Source organism: Dipodomys spectabilis, unplaced genomic scaffold (genome assembly GCF_019054845.1).
Source record: "Dipodomys spectabilis isolate Male_0828 unplaced genomic scaffold, ASM1905484v1 ptg000599l, whole genome shotgun sequence".
In the NCBI taxonomy this organism is placed as follows: Eukaryota; Metazoa; Chordata; class Mammalia; order Rodentia; family Heteromyidae; genus Dipodomys; species Dipodomys spectabilis.
The window spans coordinates 645,538-669,782 of record NW_024871276.1 but is presented as its reverse complement, the minus strand read 5'-3'; the positions used below and the strand labels follow the sequence as shown (position 1 = coordinate 669,782).

Sequence of the window (24,245 nt, the reverse complement as noted above, 5' to 3'; positions counted from 1 at the left end):
AGGGAGACCAGGATTAGGGAGGTGCTGGGGAGGGGCGTGCCTCACCCCGGGAGAGCCCGTGCTGGGGCCCCCAGGGAGGAAGGAGCGCTGGAGAGGGGGGGCGGGACGGGGGAGGGAGGCCCAAGAGGGACCAAGCCTCTCAGCTGGGCTGTGAGTGAGCAGGATTGGGGGCTGGACTTACGGGAGCGCACCGAGTACGGGGGCCCAGGAGCGACCAGCAGTTGGAGCGGGCTGGGGATACTGGAGCCTGGCCAGAGCAGGGCGGGCCAAGGGGCGGGGCCTCTTCTCCTTGGGGACAGGGGGCGTGGCCTCTTTTATCTGCGGTGAAGGGGCGTGGTCTCTTCTGCTCGCTACTCAACCTCTAGTGGGCGTGGCCTGGCCCCGACTGAGAGCCAAGCTATCTCCAGCAGAGTCAAGGGCGGGGCTGACGGGACAGCGAAGGGGGGCGTGTCATGGGCGGGGCCTCCCTCCCGAGGGGCGGGGCCTGGGCGAGGCCGTTGCGTTCCGGGAGGGGGCCGGCGGCGGAGCGGCAGAGCCCGGAGCTGCGCCGTCGGACCCGGACGCCAGCCGGGGACGCCAGCCCTCCTGCTTGCCGCGCGGAGGAGGAAGTAGAGCCAGCAGGTGAGACGGGACCCGGTGGAGGGCCGGCGGGACATCCCGAAGCAAAGTGAGTTTTGCAGCCAGCTGGAGCCGATTTCTCGCAACAAGTGACAGCTGGTGTGTTGTGAGCAGCCTCGGCCTCCGCGTCCGGATCCCCCCTCGCCCCCCGCCCCCTCTCCCCCCCTCACCCCCCCCCCCCACCCGCTCCGACTCCGCCGACTCCGGGCCGTCCCCGCCCCTGGCTCTGGAGCTCTCGGGTTCCAAACGAGCAAGTTCATCCAGGTAACCCCAGAATCCTGTGTGTGCTTTCCTACCCAAATCTAGCAGGGGAGCTCTGGCAGGTGAGAGCCCCGCAGCGAGGCCACAGGTATTTAGATGGCGGGTGGCGTTGTTTCCCTCGAGTTTCTCTTCTTGCAAACTGAGACCAAGGGAAGCTGCTTTGTTGTGGTTTTTTTTTTTCTCTCCTAAATTGCACTGGAGCCAGATGTGGGCACCAGTCACCGGGGAGGTCGAGGCAGAAGGATGGCTAGTTGGAGGGCCAGCCTGGTCTACACAGTGAGGGCCTAGTAAAGAGAAAAAAGAAAATTCCCCAGTAGCTGCCTGGGACTGAAGCCCCCGGACCCTGGGAAGGGGAGCTCAACGCCAGGAGAAAGTTTCCATTCTTTCCCTCCGCCCTGAAATCTGGAGAAGAGCTCAGTGGGGCTGAGACTTGACCCGGGAAACTTAGCAAGGCATTTCCAGGTGAGCTGGAAGAGGCCCAGGAAGGACTAGTTCTCTTGTTGCAGTGAATAGGGGAAGAGAAGGGGAAACCCCATGAAAGTTTGGGCCCAGTTAAGCTTAGACCCTGAGGCTCTTGATAATATACCCACAGTTCATTTCCTGCCTGGCAGTGAGTGCTGTGTGCCAGATTGCACTAACTGGGATGCCAGCACTGTCTGTGGTCAAGGGGCTTGTAGAGCTTTGGGATTCATTTGGATTCCACTCCCCTTTCAAGCTTTTGTTTCCTCATCTGTGAGAGGGTAGTGACAACCTATCAGTTACAGCAAGCACTGAACTGAACAGAGAACAAAGTGATGCACACGCTGTGCCTAACAAGGTGCTGGTGCCCAGGGACCTCGCTACATGACAGCTCACTACATGACCCTGATGGGCAGGGATGGAGGGCTGAAAGCTGACCACAGACCCCCAGACACACACACCTCAAGAGCCAGAATTTGATACCTGCCACTGCAATCACTCTGGTTGGTTTGTGGGTTGGGGAGTGTGACACCTGGCCTGAAGAGTGGCAGAGTTTTCTGTAGTTTGGGTTAAAGTTGGAGAAGTTTCTATTAAAGAAACCCAAACTGCTTAGTGAGCATCTACAAGGGGATGTACCAACCTGGGGGCTGGAATCCAGCTATCATAATGAATATGTGGTTTGGTGTGCAGGTGAGGGGTCATGTGGGCACCCACTATCTGCTGGGCATGGCTGGTCACAAAGGACACTTGCATTTTAGATCTCTACCCCTTCTGGAGAGATGAGTCATTTGCTGTGGGACCAGCTGGGAAATACCATGAGACAAGAGTCTGATGGAAGGCTGTACCATGTGGAGGAGGTTGTGTTGGGGAGGGGAGAGAGAGTAAGGGGAATATTCAGAAGTTGGGAAACACTTGAGAAACCAGGGTGCAGGGTAAGGGGTGAAACTTGAGCAGGACTTTTTGCCTAGACTTCCCAGTGTTGGTTGGGTTTGGATCAGGCCGTGGCCCACACCTGTATTCCTAGCTACTCAAGAAGCTGAGATCTGAGGATTGCAGTTTAAAGTCAGCTAAGGCGGGAAAGTATGTTAGACTCTTATCTCTAATTAATCATGGAAAAAGCCGGAAGTGGTGCTATGGCTCAATTGGCAGAGCACTAGCCTTGAGCAAGAAGGAGCTCAGGGACAGCACCCAGCCCCAGAGCAGAAAAGAAAAAAGATGAGGGTCTGGTATGTAGGGAGAAAGGGGACTTGCTAGATAGTGCCTGTGGTGGCGGGAAAGCGATGTTGACTACTATTTGTGCTTAATAAACCTCTAAACAGAGCCTTCCTCTCACTGCTCTGTCTGTCCTACAGCTGTGTGGATCAGGGATAGCTGGGACTTTGATATATAAGATACATGCAGGAAAAGCCTTTAAGGGATCTCCAAGGCCTTATAGATTGGAAAGTGGAGGTAGCCAGAGAGAGCAAAGATGGTGTCTCTGGCTTAGACAAAGGCAAGGAGCTCAGTGCCTGCCCACGGATCTCTCAGGAAATGGCTGGGTTCATCGGTGCTAAAGTGTGGGCTTGCCTAAAAGGACAGCCAAGCATGAGTGGCTGGTGGGATGGAGGCTCACAGAGGGCTTTGAATGCAGCGGTGAGGTGTTTAGACTCAAACTATAGAAGTGGAAGCAGGTGAAGCCTTTTGAGCAGAGTGGGAACTACAGGACAGATAGTCTGTCAGCTGTGCTGTGGTGAAGGATCCTGAAGTTGAAGGGTAAAAGATTATTGGCCATAGTGATGGGGAAAGAAGGATCTTGGTGGCTCTAGAGATGACTGCAGCTGGGCATGGAGGAGGAGGCTCCAGCCATAGGGGAGCACCATCAGAAGGAGGAGGGGCCACAGGGATGAGGAGGACCAGACTTCCAGCCATGCCCTGCTTTTCCTTCTATTCCTCAGCCAGTCTTCTCTACCCCACCCTAGTATGGGCTCAGAAGAGTGGCCCAAGTCCCTACCTATCCCAGTTAGCCACATGACATCTCTGGTACCAGGCAGCCAGTCTTAAGCTAGGTGAATTGGGGTTCCCTGGATTTCGGTGGAGTTTCTGTAGGCAGGGACAGCCCCTCTCTTGAGGCCTAGACTTTACAAGAGGAAGCTCCCATTGTCTGGCCATCCTCCTCCAATCCAGCGACCCAGCCCTGGCCTCTGAAGGGGTGTGTGGGGGTGGGGGGGGGCAGACAGCTCTTTCCATTGCTGAGTAGATCTAGGCCCTGAGTGCTGCTTCAGATTCGGAGGGCCAAGGCCTGCTGGCTTCCCTGGCTTGGTCCTGGGCCCGTTATGCCCACTTCCTCTGTCTCGTGGGAAGCCTGGGGGTGGTTCTGATTTAATCAAGAGCATCAAACAGCCAGGAGTTGGCTTTGCTCTGTGGAGCTGCTTGGTCTGGGCCCCTTTGTAAAACAGGATGGGGCTTGGGGTGGTGGTGAGAGGCCCTGTTTAATCTCAGCCGGGAACTGCCCTGCCTGTGGCTCCCCACACCCCAACCTGGCCTGCACAGTCTGGAGAGGAAGCCCAGAGGTAAACAGGGAACGTGTGGTGTGGGATGTGTGGCTTTCCTCCTCCTCCTGCCCCAGATGCTGACTCTGGCAGAACCCAGTACACCGCCCTGAGGGCCCAATTGGTGTCCTCTGGGATGGTGGGGATGGCTTGTTCCTGACTCACCCAGGGATTCCCCCAGCAGCAGTGAGTTTCCTGTCAGCAGATGACGCACTTGAACTCTGTGCTGACTTGGAGAAGCGTCAGAGGGGAGACAAGAGACCTGGTTTCTGATCTTGCCAATAGTCCTAGCTCCACTGTTTGTATGCTGTGTGACTTTAGCTAAGTTCCTTCTCCTCTCTGAACCGCCCTGTCCTGCCCTGCCCTGCCCTGCTAGTGGCCCATTATTTAGCTAAAGGATTTCTGAAACCGGGGATGTTGCGTTTGAAAATAGGACACATGTTCAAGTGCATGCCTTATGTATGCATGTACACACATGCGTGCATGCACACTACAGTTCTCAACAACGAATGGGTTGGCTGATGTCCTCAAAGACTACTTTTCCCATCTCCTTCCCCTCCTCATTGTGTTCCCTCCAGAATCAGGAAGCTTCGGAGGCTAGCACGCGTGGCACAGCATGGCCCTCGGAAGCTAGAGTGCTGCCACTGGCTCTTCCTAGCTATGCCATGGACAGGTGTGAGGCGCTGACAGAAAGCTCGCATGAAGTGTTTCTACACCTGACTGGCCTGTACCAGGCCTCTAGCAACCAGCCTCAGTGTGCCTTCTGTGACCCGCCCCCTGCCCCCCAGTAGGCTGGCTGCCTTCTCCCCAGCATCACCCCAAGCTCTGTGGAGGAAGCAGATCCGATGTCTCTGCTGTCTCCCACACCCCTCCTTTCTCTTCCCATCTCCTCTCTTTCTGTCTCTACTGAGGCCTTCCTCTTTGGTCCTGTGTGGTTCCGTGGCCTAGGGTGCTTCCTGAGCCCTTGTGGCCAGATGCTATCCCGCCCATTTCTACATCCGCCAGGCCTGGCCTGTAGCAGACACTCAGGAAATGTTGGTGGGATTGTACTGTAGGGAACCTGAGCAGAGACTCAGCACAATGCAGAGTCGATACTCAATACATCTTAGCAAACAGGGAGCCGAGAGTCAGAGCATCGATGCCCAGTCTTCTCTGCCGGCCTGGCCAGCCTTCTGACATCTGGGTCTAGGGAGGAGAAAGGAGCTGCCTGGCCGGGACCCTTGTCATTAGGGCTTCCACTTGCCCTGTGATGCCTGGCCCTTATCCTACAGAGAGAGGAACAGTTAGGCTTCCTTCCTCTAGCCCGGCCAGGGGCCACTACAGCCTTCTGTGAACCCTGACTCAGCCAGAAAAGGCACCTCTCCATCAGCAGTTTTCTGCGGACAGGGCTTGTGCTTGCTGAGGCTTGGGCTGGGCAAATGGAGATGTGCCGTTTAGGACCCATCTTTGCACACCAGCTAGGGGCAGCTTGAGGTGCTCACACTGACTTCTTACACAGCAGAGTGGCTTCTGTGCCTTCTTGAGGTGCTGCTTCTGGCTTTCCCTGCTGTTTGAGGGATGTCCTAACAAGGGATAGAGCCCTGAGCTTAGGCCCTTAGGGCCAAACCCATAAGGAGATGGAGGGCTGAATTCTGGTTTTGGGGGCCTGGATTCAGATCCTGCTCTGCTGCAGAGCTGTTGAGGGACCGTGGCCAGGAAGGTAACCTCCGGGCTGATTTCTTCTCTGTTCAAACAATAGAGGCTTTAGCATCCTGTCTGGAGCCCAGCTGGGCCTGGGCAGGGAGAATGAGGAAGGGACCCTAGGCAAGACTGCAACCTCCAGGATCACACTGAGGGTGATTTCAGGGGTGGGGGTGGGGGGCTCTTCCAAACTGGATGTGGCTTTGAGCAGTGCCTTAACCCCTCTCTGCAGTGTCAGCAGCTGTAAGGGCCGGCAACAGTGGGACCATTGTCCCTTGTTATCGACCAGTTTCACACCTGCAGGTTCAACCAACCACAGCCTAAAGAGATTTGGGAAAAGACTGTGTCTGACTGCACATGGGTTCTCTAAAGTTTTCGTTTTTGCTGGGCATACTGGTGGCTCACACCTATAATCCTACCTACTAAGGAGGCTGAGATCTAAAGATTGAGGTTCAAAGCTAGCCCATGCAGAAAAGCCTGTGACACTCTTATTTCCAATTAACCATCAAAAAGCCCAAAGTGGAGGTGTGGCTCAAGTTGTAGAGCACCAGCCTTGAGCAAAAAGAAAAAAAAAACAAACAGAAAAACAAAAAAAAACCAAACCTAAGGGACAGTGCCTTGACCCTGAGTTCAAGTCCCAATACAGGCATATACACATGTGCACACACACATGCATGCACTCACACACACAGAGGCACACTTTGTCTTTCTCTTCTAACAACTGTTAACAGGGGCATTTATCAGGTAGTGTAACTAGTTAGGGATGATTTAAGACACATAGGTTATATGGAAGTTATGTGCAAATATTACACTATTTTCTATAAAGGACTTGAACATCCATGGGATTTTGTATCCTCTGTGGGTCCCAAGGGACAACTCTCTTCACCTGACAGTGCTGTTTGGCACTGATACAAGAGTTACCGTTGTGAGACACCCAGACCAGTGCCTGATACATAGTGCTTTATGTGTCTCAGTGCTCAGGGCCATTGCTATTAGTGGGAAGTGGGACTTAAGTAAGCCTTTGAGCTTGAGACTACAGACTGAGCACCTAGATTCAGCCACCCACTCATCTCTTTCTGGGACAAGTTACAGCCCTTCTTGTAACTGCTATCCTGCAGTGATTTCTCTCCTGGCTTTTGCACTGTAGGCCATCTCTGGGTTTTGCCCAGGCTAAGAGCTTCTAGGTGCTAGCCTCTCTCCTGTCTTGATACAGCCTGGGAGGAAGATGGGTTGCAGGTCCCAGCTACAGCAAGGGAGGCTTTGCCCACCTTGAATGTCAGAGCTGTCCCGCACCTCCCTACCCCATACTCAGAGAGGTGCCAATGTAGATAAACATGGGTAAATATACACACTGCAATATACAGTTACGTATATTAGCTTAAAAGCATTCATTACCTACTTTCCCTTGTTTCTTAGACCCTTCAGCAGTGAGTCCAAAATTTTATGCCCAAGAAAACTAATGAACCTACTCATACAGTAAAGCTCTAAAAACTCTCATCTTTAGCCAAAATATGTTAATGTAGACTCGGGGTCCTTTGGAGCTTTCTGGTATTAATAAATCCTGCATTTTCAAAGGCGGGTGCGGTATGGGTTTGCTGTGTTCATGAACTTGTCAAGTTTCAGGAGACTTCAGGGAGTGGTTCAGATACAGGTGAAAGTTTAATCCAGCCTTGCAGGGGTGGACCCACCCGCAAGTGCTGGACAGGGTGCAGAAAGCTTTTCCACAGTATCTGAAATCCACAGCTTAATTGCTTCTCTAAGCCTCTGTGTGCCCACCATGGACTCAGGAGGGTCTACTGCTTACATCAGTGGGTTAACACATGTTAAAGATAGAATACCTCCAAACCCAGGTGTCCTTGCTGACCAGCCCTACCGGAGGTAGTGGCATTCGATGTGGCACCCAGAGGACTTTGTGAACAGCTAGCCCTGGTACTAACAGAGTCACCTGTCTGGATACAAACAGAGCCTGACAGGAGCCTGCCTTCCTACAAGACCAGGTGGCCAGAACAGCTAATGGCCTGGAAAAGCCTTTTCCTGGTGCCTAGCCAGCTTCCCTGTTGACAAGCAGGTGGGGCCTCTGAGCATGCTCAGTACGTCTCCTGAGGAAGCCAATCAGATAAGGCTTGGGGCTGGGCGTGAAGGGGGGCGGGGCAAGGCTAGAGGTGTTTACCTGTTAGAGGTCCCTTCCCCCGGGAAATTAATGGGAAGAGGATTATGTGTTCCCATGCAGACGTGTACCGGGCCCTTCAGATGACTCCTGGTATCCTACAAGCGCTCAATAAATGTTACCTTGTTGTGGCTGATGATAATACCACTAATTATAGTACGGTAGTTGGAAATCCTCTGTCCTAGGAGGCAGACTACTGTTGCAATGGTAGCTGTAAAGAGGTGTCATTTATAGAGGACTTAGACATTCTTTGGGTGGGTAGCAGGGTGATTTCTTTGAGGCCTTAAATCCAAGAGTTAGGTCATCTTCTGTCACCTGGACAGTCTACCTCCATGACCCTTGATCTCTGAACACAGAGAAATAGTGCAGGGAGAAAGTGTCTCGGCGTCTGGGCTTTTGAGTCCCTCTGATCCTCTTTCTCTGACCCAAGGTGAGCAGCAGCTTCCTCACTGACCAGGAGCCAGCTACAGCACGGTGCTGAGGTTCTCAAACGTCTTGCAAATGGCAAGCAGGGGAGCACAGGGCTGTTCCTTCAGTTTGGGGTTCTTGCAGCACGGGCATCCATGTCCATCAGACCTCGGCTCTGGCTAGTTCTGCTCACAGTATCTGCTCCCCTGAAGCATGTTTGTCAGCAACCAGGGCTTTGGTTTCCAGGGGGGGTTAAGTGAGAAGATGCTGGGGAAATGGCTAGTGGCCGGAAGGGTGCTCCGTCAGGAAACACCAGAGGTTAGTAAGCAGGAAAACTGCAGCTGCTCTTGCCGCCGTTTTGGAATAAGGAACCAAGAGTCTTCCTCTTCAGAGCTGAGGTTCCTGATGAGGCATGAAGGGGCTTGCCAGGACTGCTGGAGTTCTGTGGCAAGCCACAGTGGTCATCCTTCCCAATGAGCCTGTCTGAGCCCAGCCTGGACATGGGTGAGTTGAGGGCAGAGCTGGGGCCAGCTGGTGTCTAGAATCTCAGGATCCTGGTGTTGTGAACACATCTCTACAATAATTGACTCGTCTACCTGTCCAGTCTGAGCCCCTGCCTGTTTACCCCAAGGCTTGGAATGCTCACCCCCTTTCATCTCTGGACAGATGTGACTCAGAAAATATGGTACAGGTTGTACTTCCTCATCCCAACTGTGCTTGTTGGGTTTGTGTAGACCATATAGATGGCAGACACACTGCTGGGACCACAGCATGTTGCTGGGGTCCCAAGGCCTGGCATCTAATAGAGAAAAGATGTTTCCTCTTATTTGGTTGGCCATGGGGCTTGAACTCTGTGCCTGGGCACTGTCCTTGAACTCTTCAGTTCAAAGTGAGGGCTCTACCACTTGAGCCACAGTCTCACTTCTGGTTTTCTGGTGGTTAATTGGAGATCAGAATCTCACAGACTTTCCTACCTGGGCTGGCTTCGAACTCTACAGGTTCTGCCTACAGGTGTGAGCTACTGGTGCCTGGCTGAGAAAAAATGTTTCTATCAATTAATTAAAAAAAAAATTCAGGCCTGGCCCTGGTGGCTCATACCTATAATCTCAGCTACTCATGAGGCTGAGATCTGAGATCATGGTTCCAAGCCAGCACAGGCAGGCAAGTCCATGAAACTCTTATCAACAATTAACCACTAAAATGTTGGAAGTGGACGTGTGGCTCAAGTTGTAGAATGTTAGCCTTGAGCAAAAAAGCTCAGGGACAAAGCCTAGGCCCCGTGTTCAAGCCCCAAGACCAGCAAAACAACAACAAAACAAAACAAAACCTCTCATGTTCATCTGAACCAAATGGCAAAACCAACTAAACAAAACTCTGAAAACAAAGCCTTTTAGTTATTGAAGAAAGATTTTGGTGGAAAATTTTCAAGCGAAGAACAGACACTCAGAAGGAAATAATCACTCTGAGATAAAAATCCACTGTGAACAGTTTAGTGTTTGGACCTTTAATAGAAAACAACTCCCCCCCCCCCCCCCCCCCCCGGCCACCCCAAGAAGCAGCAGCAGCTCAGATTGGGATGGTGCCATGCACACCACTCTGTGGTGTGCCTAGGGAGGAGCTAGCTGTGTGACTCAGGGTCCCTCCAGGCCTGTTTCCCAGCTGGCAGCATTGCCATACAACTCTCAGTAACCTGGCCTAGTCTCCCTTGCTATGGCACCTGAGGCCATTTGGAGTTTAATCTGTATCCACATTGTCCTATACTTGTACCAGTTCTTCTAAGTGCCGTGAACTGGATTCCTACAAGTGGCTTTCCAGTCAGGTGGTCTTCAAATTCAAGGTCTGGGGACCAGATTCCCAAGGAAAGTGCTTTCCCTGGGTACCTGGAAGCAGCAGACACACCTAAATTTAGCCTACTTTAGGGAGGGAAAGCATCTGTCCTTGCACTAGTAGACCCATAGGAATAAGGTGTGTGTGTGTGTGTGTGTGTGTGTGTGTGTGTGTGTGTGTGTGTGTGTGTGTGTGTGTGTGTGTGTGTGTGTGTGTAAGAGAAAGATAGATGGAGGAGCTTTTTTCTCGGCAATTATAGTCTGGCTGCTGACCTTTCTCCCCTCTCCTCTCTGGGAGCCTGTGGTATCATTAACTAATCATGGGATCTCTTTACTATTTAATGACCTGTCCCCACAGTGACTCCTTCCTCCCAGTAGCTTCTGGAAACCAAGGGACAGGGGAGATGAGATCGTGGGAGGAAGCCCATTGGGAGCAGGAGGTGGGTTCTGACGCGCAGGGCAATGTCAGCCTCACCCCTAGTTTCGGGTTCTGTGGGTGTGGGGTGTAGTCTGAGAACGTGCATTTCTAACAACACCAGTTCTCAGGAGCTGCAGAGCTGTGGTGTGGGGTGGGGGCCTGGCCAGTCCTGTCATGTCAGCTCACCTTATGAAGCCTGAACTCAATGCCCAGGATGACAGTACAGTGTTACCAGCCCATTTTACAGAAAGTAAACTGAGGCTCTTGCAAGCAACTCACTGTGTCCAGGAATGCTCAGGGCACCCACTAGAGCCCTTACTTTGAAAGTGTGGCCCCATTGAGCCCCCACCCTCACCCCGCCCCAGGATCTACCCCATAGGTCTGCGGGAAACAGAGACCTCCCCTCCCCCCCCCCCCCCCCCACGCCACACCTCTGAGCCAGGGTCTTCTTGTATTCCCCCACTGACTGCTCTGTAAAGTGATCTTCTGAGTCTTGTGTTCTCCGGCCAGTTTCTGTTCCCAGTCATTGTTCTCAGCAGGTTTTCCGGGAATCCGGAAACTTTCTCCTGCTAAGCCTAGGCCTTGCCCAGCAGGTCCAGCAGAGGAAGGGAAAACACTGGGTATGGGCCAGGCCCTGGCTAGATCCCTACCAAGGCATACTGATACTGGGTCACCTCCCCAAGTGGAGGTCAATAGCCCTCTCCCCCATTTTACAGATGAGAAAACTGAGGCTCTGGGCGCTATGACCCTTGTTAAAAGGGGGCAGATCTGAGCTTTCAATCTCAAGTTCCCAGGCTAGCGTTGATACAAAGGAGCTGGGATAGGGGGCTGCATGCAGTCTGTGTCCCACCCTGCATGCATGCATGCATGCAGCCCGGGCAGCCTCAGGGGCAGGGTTCTATCTGGACTCAGGGTCCTACCTCGTGTTCCGGAGACCAAGTTCAAATCTCGCTGTGCTGCTGCCTGGCGTGGGGAAGGCCGTCCCCCATGGGTCATCCCAGTTCTCATCTCTCCTAATGACTCCTTGTGCTTTCCAGCCGTTGCCAGCGGTGGCTTTCTCAATCTCAGCCCCTTAGGCTGCCCAGTTGGAAGGTATCATTACACAACTCCATCTTACAAGCAAAGATAGGGTAGTGAGGGAGATGTCCTGGGTCCCCAGTCAGCAGGTGCTAGAGCATGGCTCAGTCTTTGAGATCAGTGGTCACATCTGAGCCTGCTCAGCCTCAACCCCACCTCCTAGAGGAGCAGGGACCCCATTAGGCTCAGGGACCCCATTAGGCTCCAGGGTTCTGGGTGCAAGGGGCCCAAGGATCCCGCACAGGCTGATCTGGCATCTTCACCCTGGGACAGAACCCCATGTTGACAGAAAAGAGAATCCAAGCTGTCTGTTCTTGCCCAGGCCCTGGTGTTTGAGAGCCCTGCTGGGAATGGAGTGAGACTCTCAGGCTGAGAACACCATTGATACCTGCGCTCTGCACCATGCTTGTGTTCGGTCTCCTCCCCTCTACGACCTGTCTTCCTCTCTCCCAGGCTGCCTCTGTCCATGTCATCCCTAGGAGACTCTGGCCAGACAATTTTTGTTGTGTGATGCCGTGCTGAGGGCTTACTGGCTAACCCAGTTAGTGAGCTCTGGGCTTGGCCTGACCACAGGGATGAGGCTATGGGCCCGGAGGACCAGTGACTCTCACGCTGGCTCATGACTTTGAGTAAAGCACTTATCTTCACCCATGACTTCTGAGATTTGCAGAGGAAAAAAACCCAAACCATCCTGTGGAGGCCAGCTCTCCCCTGCCCCCGGCCCGGAAATGCCCATTGCTCCCCTTCCCTGCAGTGAGCAGGGCCTGCATCCTGCCTCACCCACCCCAATGCCTCTGAGGCAGTGTCTGGTTGGGCCTTGGCCTCAGGCCCTACTTTATCTGCTGGAGGAAGGGTGTGTTCTCATGGTAGTCTGGGACTCTGCCTGCACCTCTCTGAGACTCAGTTTCCAGATCTGTGCTCCCGGGGGAGGGGGACCCTCACCCCTGGTATTGTGGGTCTCTGATATGATCAGCCAACAGGAAGTCTTTCTCAAGATACATCAGCAGGGGTGGGAAGGCAGGGGTTCATCCCAGGACCCCGGGCCTGTCCATTTGTGGCACAGCTCAGGGATACGTCCCTCTTCCTAAAGAAACACCAGCTCCCTCTTCCCACCCAGAGCCTCTCCTCGGAGACAGATCCTGCCCAGATGTGAGGCCCTGAGACCAGGGTATCAACGCATGTCTCAGGCCTGGTACTCTGGAGCAAACTCCTCCTGGAAACCCCTGACACCTCTCCTCCTGTCTGCCTGGCTGTCTGCATGGTTCCCCTTGCTCAATGTCATTAGGTCCAGAACCTTCTCACGCTGATAGTCATCAACACATTTCCCTCGATTGTACCAGAGACTCTCCCTCCTCAGACTCCTCCCACAGCAATGGTGGGGCCATTGCCAAGACCCTCCACCCCACTGCCAGTCCCTGGGCCAATTCCTGCTTTGCTTCCCAAAGGGCTCACCCTCTATCACTTGGGAGGAGGGGTGGTGCTGAGTGCTAGGTGTCCAAGGGTCAGGGCTAGGGACTATCCTCATTCCACAGATAGGTAAACTGAGGTTGAAATAGTGAATAATGGAAAGAGAGAACTGGCTGGACTGATCGTCCTCCTTCCTTGTATACAGACCTCAGGGCCAGGTTGCTGCTGCCTAGTACCCGACCTGCCCAGGGGTAACCGCCTGGGGTCCCACACTCTGGCTGTCCACGGACTCTGTGCATATTGGAGAGGTAATATGAGAGCCAGGGCAAGGACCCCACAGATACAGAACTGTAGGAGGGCAGAAACAGGCAAGGGGGCCCTTTCTTCCTGGCCTGGGCTGGTGGCTGGGCGCTTTCACCTGGAAAGACCGCCTGCCACATTCTTGGTGCCACAGACTTGTGTCCTCTCCTGCTGCCCAGACGCTCCGCTCACCTGAGGATCCGTGGAGGCTCCCTGTGCCTGTGCGTGCAGGTGGCACAGTGTCTCCCTTACCCTGCCCACCTCTTACCCTGTACCCTGAGAGCCATAATACAGAGACCTGCAGCCTGAGAGGAAGTCAGAGCCATCTCCCCAGAGGTGGCGCTGAAGCTCAGCAAAGACACTTGCCCATGGCAAAGGAGCACACAGAGCCAGGTTTTGAACCCACATCTCTGGGTGTGTTCTAAGCTCTCATGCCAAGGTAGGCAGTGATCCCTGAGATCTGTGTGGGAGGGTGGTCTGGGAGGGCTGCATGGAGGAGTGGCATTACACCGGCCTCTCTCTCCCTTCCTGAGCTCAGTGCCTGGGAAAGGGACACTGGCTAAAAGGACTCCTGCTGCCATGTGGGATCCCTGATTAGAGTTTCCTCCCTCTCCCTATCATCTGCAAAGAGCCACACACCCAGTCTGGGACTTGGGAGCCCTAACTGTGGCCCAGCCATCTGCCTTGCCAGCCAGGCCTGGGACGGTTCTGTGATCTGCCCCGCCCCCCCTCATGTCTGTCCCCAGAGTGTCTTCTGGTGGGTGGGGTTTGCAATCTGGGCTACAAAGCACCACTAAGTTTGGTGGATTATTTCAGTTATCATGTAAACTGCAGGCTCCAGGCAAGGCAGTTAAGAGGGGTTGTGTATCAGACTATTGGGGTTCCTCTCGGCCTATCAGCTCTATAACCTCTGGGAAATTTCTTTGCCTATCTGGTCTCAGTTTCTTCAGCTGTAAAATGGGATCACAGAGAGTGCTTTATCTCCCAGGAAGGGAGCCAAAGTGCTTAGCACAATGGCTGGCAAGGACAGTTGTGCAGAGGAGAGCCAGGTTTGTCACTGAAGAACTGGAACCCGGAACCTGGCTTGTCCCTCAGAGGGAGTGTCCAGGGGTGGCACTGTCACACACACTCCTGGTGTGCAACTGCCATTTTCACATAAGCTGGGTGCTTCTGGTGGACTGGGTATGATCTGTCCATCCATTTCCTATGTCCATCTTGGAGGCAGCCTGTGATAGGGCTGAGGGACTGTCACTCAGGATGGAACTCTTGGTTCTGGCAGGGCTGATCCTCAAGGCCTCTGATCTTTTGAGCCTTACACCCTGAGGAGAGCATCCCATCCTCTCCTCTCCTCTCCTCCCCTCCCCTCTCCTCCTCTCCCCTCCCCTCCTCCCTTTCCCCTCTTCTCCCCTCCCCTCCCCCTACCCTTTCTCTCCCCTTCCCACCTTTCCCCTCTTCTCCCCTCCCCTCTCCCCACCCCTTCCCTCCCCTCCCCTCTCCTGTCTTTCATTCTTTCTTTTTTTTGCCAGTTCTGGGGCTTGAACTCAGGTCCTGGGCACTGTCCCTGAGCTTCTTTTGCTACCACTGGAGTCACAGCACCACTCCTGGCTTTTTCTTTTTTCTTTTTCTTTTTCCAGGGCTTCATGCATGCTAGGTAAACATTCTTCCTCTAGGTCACCTTCCCAGCCCTCTTCTTTCTTCCTTTCCTCCTTCTCTTCCTCCTCCTCATCCTCCCTCCTCCTCCTTCTCCTCTTCCTCCTCCTTCATTGTGGTGCCAGTACTGAAGCTTGAACTCAGGGCCTTTTTTGCTCAAAGCTGGTGCTCTACCACTTAAGCCACAGCTCTACTTCGGAGGGGAGCGGGGAGGGGTGATTAACTGGAGATAAGAGTCTCCCAGACTTCCCTGCCCAGGCTAGCATCAAACTGCAGTCCTCAGATCCTCCTGAATAGCTAGGATTGTAGAAGTGAGCCGCCAGTGCCTGGTGCATGCTGTCATCTTTGAGGCTGTCTCTGAACACTAAACTGGTTGGGCCTGGTATTTCAGCCTGGCCCTGTGCCCACCTCTGTCTCAGCCAGCTAGAGAAAGTGTCCATTGGCATCTGGCCTGGCCATTGCCCTTTTACACGGGCATCTGACAAACCCATTCTGTCCTAAACCACAACAAAACGTCCAAGTAGAGATTGAAAAAGGAGATCGCAGGAGGTGAAACTGCCAGCCCAGTCAGCAGGACTTTCAGGAAACACATCACCTGTCAAACCTGAAAACAAACACACCACAGTGGCCTCTTTCTCTGAGCGATGGGACAAAGTCCTGAGGGATGGAGGTGTGTGCCAGCCACCTGCCCACAGTGCAGTGCTCAGGGCGGTGGCTTCTAGAGCAAGGCTGCTGGGCCAGCTCTCCTTTTGGTTTCTCCCAGGTGGAAAGATTGCTGGACTTGGGAACTCGGGGGACCTTTGATCTCAGGGTGGCCTCGAGGTCCCTGCTGAGCTATGGGCAGAGGCCTTCTCCTGCAGGTGGCCCATCCTCTCCCAGGAGCGGTAAGGTCTCCTGGGGCTCCAGGCTGGGCACTCAGAGGATTCAACCAACTTGTAGAGGTCATCTGACTCTCGATGGGACATTCCCACTTTCTGCAATCCCCATCATCTCAGTCTTTTATTTGGTACTTGCTGAAGGCCAGACACCTCTCATATACCCTCTCTGGAGCTCATTTTACAGGTGGGGGACACTGAGGCCCTGAGGTGAGGCCACACAGGCTGGCAAGATGCGGCCTCTTCATGCAGGAACACTGGGAGGATGGGACTGGCTTGGTGGCAGCTTACTGTCACACCTGCGGGGGTAGGCAGAGTCCCTGTCTCCTAAGGTCCCATGGCAAGTTAGCAGATACACAGCAGAGCGAGGGGTGGGACCGAGGGCTGGCAGTGTAACTAAGACCAGCACTCTTACACCTCTTCATGGAGAGGCCCCAGGGAGCAGGGACAGCATCCCTTCCAGGGCAGAGCTGTGGACGGAAGCCCTCTCCTTCATGCTCAGCCCCTGCTGGCTGCATGCCATCCCTTGCTGTCTCTGAACCCTCAACCTGCAGTAACCTCAGAGGTGTCAGGCCCAGCGACATTGCTCTGGGGGAAACAGCCTGAAGGGAGTGAGCTTTGAGGAAGGTGGGGTGGAACAGAGGTGTCGCAACACTTATTGTCTACCCCAGAGAGCTCAGAGACCCCCGGGGCCCAGGCTGCAGCACAAGAGGCACTCACTCATCAGGATCACTGGTCACAGGGGCCATGTGACTAGTCCCTAAGAGTTCCCACAGTCCTGCTGAGATGCAGTTGCGACAGAGCACTGTACTGAAGCATTGCAATAGGGAAGACAGACCTTTGGCAGATCCAGGTTGGTTCCCCAGGGCCTGTGAGCCCCTGGGTGGAAACATCGGTCTACACATCTGCTGTGATTTTTTTTTAAAAAAGAATCCTAAATAGAGAGATTTGAACTCTGAGATTGGCTTTGCCCCTAGGGAGAGAAATTTTGGGAGAGAAATGGAAAATACAAAGGCCCTGGGGTGAGAAGGGCCAGGTGTACTGAGACATTAGAAAAGAGATTGATGAGTACGTGTAAGGGGCCTGGGGTGATCCAAGGAAGGACAGAAGAGGGACAGGGCAAGCCATACAGATTTTATAGCTTCCACATCATCAGTTGCATTCTCACTGGAGGGTTGCAGGCTGAGAGGGACAAGCTGTGGACTGTATTCTGCAGTCCCTCCTGGCATGTGGTTAAGGGATTGATGAGGGGGTATAACCAGTGCCTAGCCAGGCTCTGTGCTGGCCTAGGTAGGAGGCTGTTGGTGAACGGAGGGTTGGAAGAGGCAGCTTGGCCCCCAGGGGTTTGTTCTAAGCACTTGATGTTGATGGGTGAAGGAGCCATTTCCTCTCCTTCTCTTGAATCCTGTAGCACTTAGAACCCACGAGCCCCACAGGGGGATGTTGGAGTTGAAAGCCTTTGCTTCAGTGCTTCCTAAGAGGCAATGCACACAGTGTTGGAGCTATTGGGTGTTTCGCACGTGTCTGGGAATGACTCAGGCTCGGTATTTACTGCTGGCCACACCGCTGGCGTCTGGGGCTGGGATGGTCTGATGCACAGTGACTCTCAGGAAGGAGCCTTGCTGCTCCCACACCAGGTAACAGCAGAGCCGTTTGTTCTCCACAGAGCCTCCCTCCTGCCTCCACACTCATCTCTGAGAAGCTGCTGGGGAAAACACTGCTCTGGACACAGGTGAGAAGGAAGCAGGTCTGGGGAGGGCAGCCACCTATACGGGACCACCAGTCCCAACTCCCCACCCACCAGGCCATTCAGAAACATGTGGGTGCTTGGGTCAGGCCAGAGAGCTACCCCTGCCTCCCCTTTCCAGGAGAGGGACACAGCAAATCCACAAGGAGGGGTGACATAGGGCGGACAGGGGTCCTCCCCAGCCCTAGCCTGTGCCCAGGGGCTCCTTCTGCCGTCCTCTTTCTCTTCCTTCCACCTTCCTTCCTTCTTTCTTTCCTTCCTTCTTTCCTTCCTTCCTTCCTTCCTTCCTCCTTCCCCCTTTCCTCCTTTCCTTTTCTCCCTCCTTCCTTTTACTTTTCCTTCTTCCTTCCTTCCTTCCTTCCTTCTCTTTCCTTTCTTCCTTCTTCCCTACTTCCTTCCCTCCCTCTTTCCTTGTTTCCTTCCTTCCTTCCTTCTTCCCTCCCTTTCTCTCTTTCTTCTTCTCTCTCTTCCTCCTTTCCTTCCATTTATCCATCCATCCATTCTCAGTATTCATCTATACATCTGTCTTCCTCATCTAGCATTTTATTCAGTACCATTTGTTGGGTACCTTCTTTATTATTGATTGTTATTTTTAATTGATCAATTAACTCAACTCAGGGCCTGGGCACTGTCCTTGAACTTCTTTTACTCAAGGCTAGTGCTCTACCACTTGAGCCACAGCACCACTTCTGGTCTTTCTGAGTATTTAAATGAGAGTCTCACAGACTTTCCTGCCCCCACGGGCTTCAAACTGGAATCCTCAGATCTCAGCTTCCTGAATAGCTAGGATTATAGGTGTGAGCTACCAGCATTCGGCATTATTATTATTAAGTAGTTCTTTAAAGGGGTTTCAATTCAACACTTCAGTATATGAGTACAATGTATTTGTGTGTGTGTGTGTGTGCATGCATGTGCACGCGATTGTGCTTGCACAAGCATGAGCACACCTATATTGGACTTGAATTCAGGGCCAGAGTGCTTTCCCCTAGCTTTGAGACACACCTTTCCATTTTTAGTGATTAATTAAGAAGTTGAGACACTCGCTGTCCAGGTGACACAGCTGGAGAGCAGTGTAGTGTTAGCGTGCTTCAGTATCCAGGTGACACAGCTGGAGAGCAGTGTAGTGTTAGCGTGCTTCAGTATCCAGGGCCACCTTGAGGGGGGGGCGGGGGCGGAGGCTGAGGTGTGGTGTTGGTGACAAGACTGACTGTTGAGAATTTCCTGGAGCAGATATATCTGAAAAAAGATGAGTGGAAGTTCATATGATATTAGGACCTCAGTTCCATTATACAAACTGACTTGGCATATGACAAATGATACATTCAGTCAATTTAAGTTGTCATTACTTAGAAATGGTTCATTTACCTGAAATAAAGTATAGTCAACATGATAGTTCCTGAACCTTCTGTAAGCTGTGCTTGCATTCCTTTATGCTGTCAGTGTGTGTGTGTGTGTGTGTGTGTGTTGTTTTTCTTGTTGCTTCTGCTGCTGTTTGTGGGGTAGGGGTGCTGTTCCTGGTGCTTGAACCCAAGGCCTGGGTGCTGTCCTTGGACTTTTTGTGCTCAAGGCTAGCACTCTATCACTTGATCCACAGCTCCATGTCTGGGTTTTTGGCAGTTAATGGGATCTCCTGAACCTTCCTGCCTGGGCTGCTTTTGAACCAAGATCCTCAGATCTCAGCCTCCTAAGTAGACAGGATAACAAGCATGGACCAAGGGTGCCCATTCATTTTGTTTTTTAGCACAGCCTGCCTGACAGGCATGGATAGCCCTCTGGAGATTACAGTAGAGTACACAGGAGAGATAATGGGGACAGCTCACCCCTGCCTCTCACCTCCCCACCTGTGCCATGGGACTCGATACCCATGGGAAGCCAGCTCCGGCCACGGAGCCCTGTGGGTGCCTGGCGCTGACCTCATCTCTTCCCGGCAGGCAGGCAGGAGTCAGGCAGGCGGTGCGGTGAGATGAGGTCTTCCCGGGTCCTGGACCATTGTCCAGGGGTCTCGTAGCTTTCTTCTCTGGGTGGCAGTCAGTTTCTGCTGCCATACCTCTCCTGAGCTCTCCCAGGATCCCATCCCAGGGCTGTCCTGTCCCTCTTGTGTACTCGGCCAGTCCCATTGTAAAGAGACTTGTTCATTAGGTCAGTGGGTGTGGTTGTGTGCCAAAACAGCTTCATGTGTGGACACAGAAATTTGGCTTTTGTATCATTTTCATATGTTAGAAGATCTCCCTTTTGGCTTTTTTGAACTGGTTAAGAATAAAAAATATATATGAACTGGGTGCCAGTGGACACACCCCTCGCTACTCAGGAGGCTGAGATCTGAAGATTGTGGTTGGAAGCCAACTTGGACAGGAAAGTCCGAGAAACTCTTATCTCCAATTAACTATCAAAAAGCCGGAAGTGGAGTTTTAGCTCAGTGGTAGAGCATTATAGCCTTAAGCAAAAAACATCTCAGGGACTGCGCCTAAGCCCTGAGTTCAACCCCCAGGATGAGCGCGCACACACAAATCTGTTCTTAGCTCACAAGCTGTACAGGAAGTGGGCAGGAGCTGGACAGAGTCCTCAGGCTGTGGTACTTGCTCTCTAAAACTTATTTCCATCTTTGGGACAGGAACTCTGCTTCCCCCACCCCAGTATGAGAGGACGGGGCTGGAATAAAACCCCAAGCTCCCAGAATGCAGCTTCAGGGTCTCCTGCAGCTGCAGTAGTTGGTGGGAATGCTCTGAAATCAGCGCCTTAGCTCCATTGCTGGTGTGGCCCCAGCCTGGGATAAGCTGACCCTTCCCCTTAGTGGAGCTGCCTCTTCTGCTCTGGGAGGAGAATGTCCTCCATCCCCTGCTCTATCACTGTGCTCTCTTGTCACTCTGGCTTAGTATCCTGGACTTCCGGCTCTCTTGGAGCTGCTGGTGGACCCTGTCTGGGTCTTAGCACCAGGCCTGTCCTGATAGGCTGAGCTGCCTGCCAGTCAAGAGCTACCTGGCTCTTATTTCACTGTATGAACCCTCTGCCTCTTGCATGGGACTGAGTAGATGGGGTGAGGAGGCCTGGGCTCTGTCTTTCCTTCAGCTGTTCCTCCCTTACTCTGGGATATAAAATAGCTTAGCCCAGTGCCTGTATAATATGCTGGAGGCCAGGCCCAGTGCCTAGGGTGTGGAGTATTGGGTGAGTGGGCAGCATGAATGACCTGCCTTCCATGTAGGAAGCGGTGAATGAAGAGGGGGCCTCAGTCTTGAGCTTTCTAGCTTCCTCCTTGCCTTCCAAACCAGAGCTCCTCTGAGCAGTCACCTTGGTCCTCACCACCTACCTCATCTGTCTCATGCAGCATAGAAATCAGATTCAGACTAGCTCTGAAGCCAAACCAAGCCAAAGTATATTTGAGAAAAGAGGCAGGCAGCCCCAGGTATGGTTTTCATGGCCAGGGGCTGGGGTTTGAGGGAGAGGAACCTGAGTATCCATGCCTTTTCCAATTGAGACTGTGAGTGTACATGCACTGCTTTGCACAGGGCTCAAAGTGAGCCCATTTTGTGTGGTCACATAAGGTACCATTAGGCTCAGGGTCAGTTCTCAAGTCAGATTTTTCAATATCTTGGTGGTCTCTGCTCTTAACCACTTGTCCACAGCCCACAGCTTCCTGTCTGTATTTGCTTGCTGGCAGCCAGGCCTGCAGCTTCCTTCTGCCAACTAGAGGAAGGAATCTGGCCTTCCCCACGGATACCTTTATGGCCTAGGCTCCTCCCGGAAGGGAGCACTTTACAGTGGGTCAAGTGTGGGCTCTGGGCCCAAGATCACTTACAAGCTCTATGATGTAGACAAGTTATAGCCTGACTGAGCCTCGGGTCCCCCAGGGTAGAAATAGTCCGTCTTGTGGGCTAATTGGAGGAGTAAATGAGCTGAGGTCTGAGAAGAGCCATTCCTTGGTCCTAGGGAGTTCCCATATCTAATCTAGTCTTCCCTAAAGCTGTTACCTCTTGGACCTCCTTACTTTCCCTATCCTGGAGCGCTCATCTGTCCAGAGGACGTGAACACCGACAGGGTAGATTCTGGAACCCAATGATAGGCCTGCAATGGGGATCCCAAAGGCAAGGCCGTCCCCTCCCTTTTCCATAGTAGCAGGCCAGAGGCCTGCGGCTCCAGCTGAAGAGACGGATGGAGTTCTCTGAGTGAAGCGAGACTCACACTTGGTTGCTGGGATCTGAGAGACCCAGCCAGGCCCAATAAAGCTGGTCCCTGGCAGGAGAGCAAAGCTCCCCTGGCCTGGGTTTTCGTTTTTCCTGCCTCAGTGATTTGTCCTGGAGTTTATGAAGAGCCTGTGGCATTGTCAGAGGCTGTGGTGGGGTCAGGGGTCAGGGGTCAGGGTGGGGTGAGAGCTGTTGTCAGGAGTTGTCCTTGGGGTGTCCAGGCAGCTCCACCCTCCAGCCAGGCTGGAGGAGGGCATCTTGGCTCTCTGGCTCTGGCATGAGAGTCCTCATTTTCTCCTTAGTGGGGTGGGAGATCCCTGGCTCCTAGACCCTGCCATCTGCAGTTCTCAGTCCCCAGTCTCAGTCCTGGTGGGTTGGAAAAGCCATCTGGTCTACCTGTGTGGCCCTGGAACTCTAGGCATTCACTCATTCAGGCCGGGCTTCCATGCCACGGGGATGGGGGCTCACCACTGCCCAGGCAGCCTTTCTTTTCTTAGGGAAACTTCACGCTGTTCGCCGCCGACGTTGCACTTTGCAGCTGTGACAGCACTGACGTGGAACTCAATCCCTCCACCCAGTCCCACCCCAGTCACAGAGGTGGGGGCTGAGCTCCCCTGGGCAGGGAGGGTGGAGGTGAGTGAATGTGAGCACACCTCAAAAGGGTGCAGGCAGGGAAATGCAGAGGAATAAAGGGTATGAGCACCCCAGGTCTCCCTTCCATCCCCTCCACAGGGCAGAGGGACCTTTTCTCCACTCCACCCCCCCCCCCCCCAGCCCAGCTTTACCCATGCAGCTGTCCCAGGCCAGCTGTCCCAACCCAGCTGCCCAGAGCTGGCTCGCTGTGCACCCCAGGGCCTGTCTGGGCTCCGGAGGACATGAGGACAGGGAGTGTACCCCGCCACCCACCCCACACGCCTGGGGCTAGGGACAGCTGTGGCACCTCAGCAGCACAGCTTGTGTCATTCAGGGCGATTGAAAACTTGGAGACAGCTGTAGGCCCATCTTGGAGTACCAGTTAGGTGCTTCGCTGGTTGATCAATTCCATGGAATTCTAACCTGAGTTCATTAGAGTTACAGGATGGCTTTGGTAGGGTTCATGAACCCCCAGAAATTACTTGCAAACTGCTACGTACATACAGATTTTTCTAAGGGAGTATGTGACCCCAAAAGTGTTCACAAGAACTGGTGATCAACTGGATGGACCCCATGCCGTGTGTCAAGTGGTAAGGAAGAAAGCGCTCTGAGCACGCAGGGTGTAGGGGTTCACAGCCCCTGTAAACAGCATATTTAAGAATGAAAACAGAAGGCTAACAGAACCTCGCTACAGCCCAGTGCCGGGCTCACTGCTAGAATCCTAGCAACTAAGGAGGCTGAGAGCTGAGGATCAAGACAGGAAAGTCCGTGAGACTCTTATCTCTGATTGAACAGCAAAAAGCGAGAAGTGGGGCTGCGGTTATAGGATTGGGGCATCAGCTTTGAGAGGAATAAGCTAAGAGATAGTGCCCTTGGCCCTGAGTTCAAACCCCAGTACTGGCACCAAAATAAAACAACAAAAAAAGCCTTCACTGCAGCGTGAGCTCAATTTTGTTTAAAACTGCTCATTACACAAACATACACAAAGGGAGCTAGTGACTCAAAAGTAAAACGTGGTAACTTATCTTTGGGAGAAAATGGTTTTGTTTGTGTTTTCTGCCTTGCTTAGATGTCTTACATTGCATATTTACACCTATTATAATGGATGGGAGGAGGGCTTGGTCTCTTTGCCCCAACAGCTCCCGGAGCCTCTGCCCAGGCCCAAGGAGCCGTGTGCAAAGCTGGGGACAAGCCACATTCTCCCCTCTGGGTTTCCATCAGTTGCTCACTAACTTCCTGGTCTTGTGGCTTCAGCCAGTGCCTCCTGGGGTTGTGCAGGCCAGGGTCCCCACACGTAGCACTTCCCTCCAGCCACAACCCCGTAAACAGCTCTGAGGACCTCACTTCCCAGCTATGTGGCTTTGGGCAGTCTTCCAACCTCTCTGGACCTCAGATCCCGTAAAGCGGGGATGGTAGCATTCACTTGCTAGCTCACGAGTGAACAGAGACAACTCGATGTTGGGGACTCACAGCACTGGCTACCTGTTCTAACTCCCTCTACCTGTCCCCACTTCACCCCTCTGACCTGCCTGCCTTCTCTCCTCTCTCTAGGGAGCACCAGAACCGGCAGAATGGGGACAGCTTGTATCAAAGTCACCAAATACTTCCTCTTCCTCTTCAACTTGCTCTTCTTCGTAAGTATGGCCACGGTTGTCCACCTACCTCTGACAAAGTCTGCTCCCTAGGGCATCTGTGCCTGAGACCCTTCTGGACAGGGACATAGGGACATGGTGGCAGGGTGTGGCTGCAGGAGGCCGATGACAGATGGACCCAGCTGGGTCCCGGCAAAGGCACCACGTCCCTTTCCTAGCTTGCCCATTCCTGGAGCCCTCTGCCAGGACTGCATGAGTAGCCCTCCCCTCTCTCTAGTCTGCCCTCCTCCTTTGTCCCCTGCCCATGTGAAACACTTGCTTGTTATAATGCTGGTTTTCAGCTGCCCACACATCGCACCCCTAAACTCACAGAGAGGGAGGCCAGGTACAGTGGGGACTCACTCCCCCCTCCCCAGATCCC

General features: G+C 53.3%; 1 protein-coding gene across 4 annotated transcripts in view; it reads left to right on the top strand.

The window, feature by feature from the left end:
• Positions 1-508: 508 nt before the first annotated feature.
• Positions 509-24,245, top strand: part of Cd82 (CD82 molecule) — a 37,716-nt gene continuing 13,979 nt past the window's right edge. The window contains exons 1-3 of one of the 4 annotated variants that reach the window (XM_042671104.1): positions 509-621; positions 17,341-17,406; positions 23,784-23,866. In XM_042671104.1, the coding sequence (XP_042527038.1) occupies positions 23,804-23,866 (63 nt within the window). In that variant the 5' untranslated portion in view covers positions 509-621; positions 17,341-17,406; positions 23,784-23,803. The other 3 variants (XM_042671106.1, XM_042671107.1, XM_042671105.1) reach the window with 3 other exon arrangements.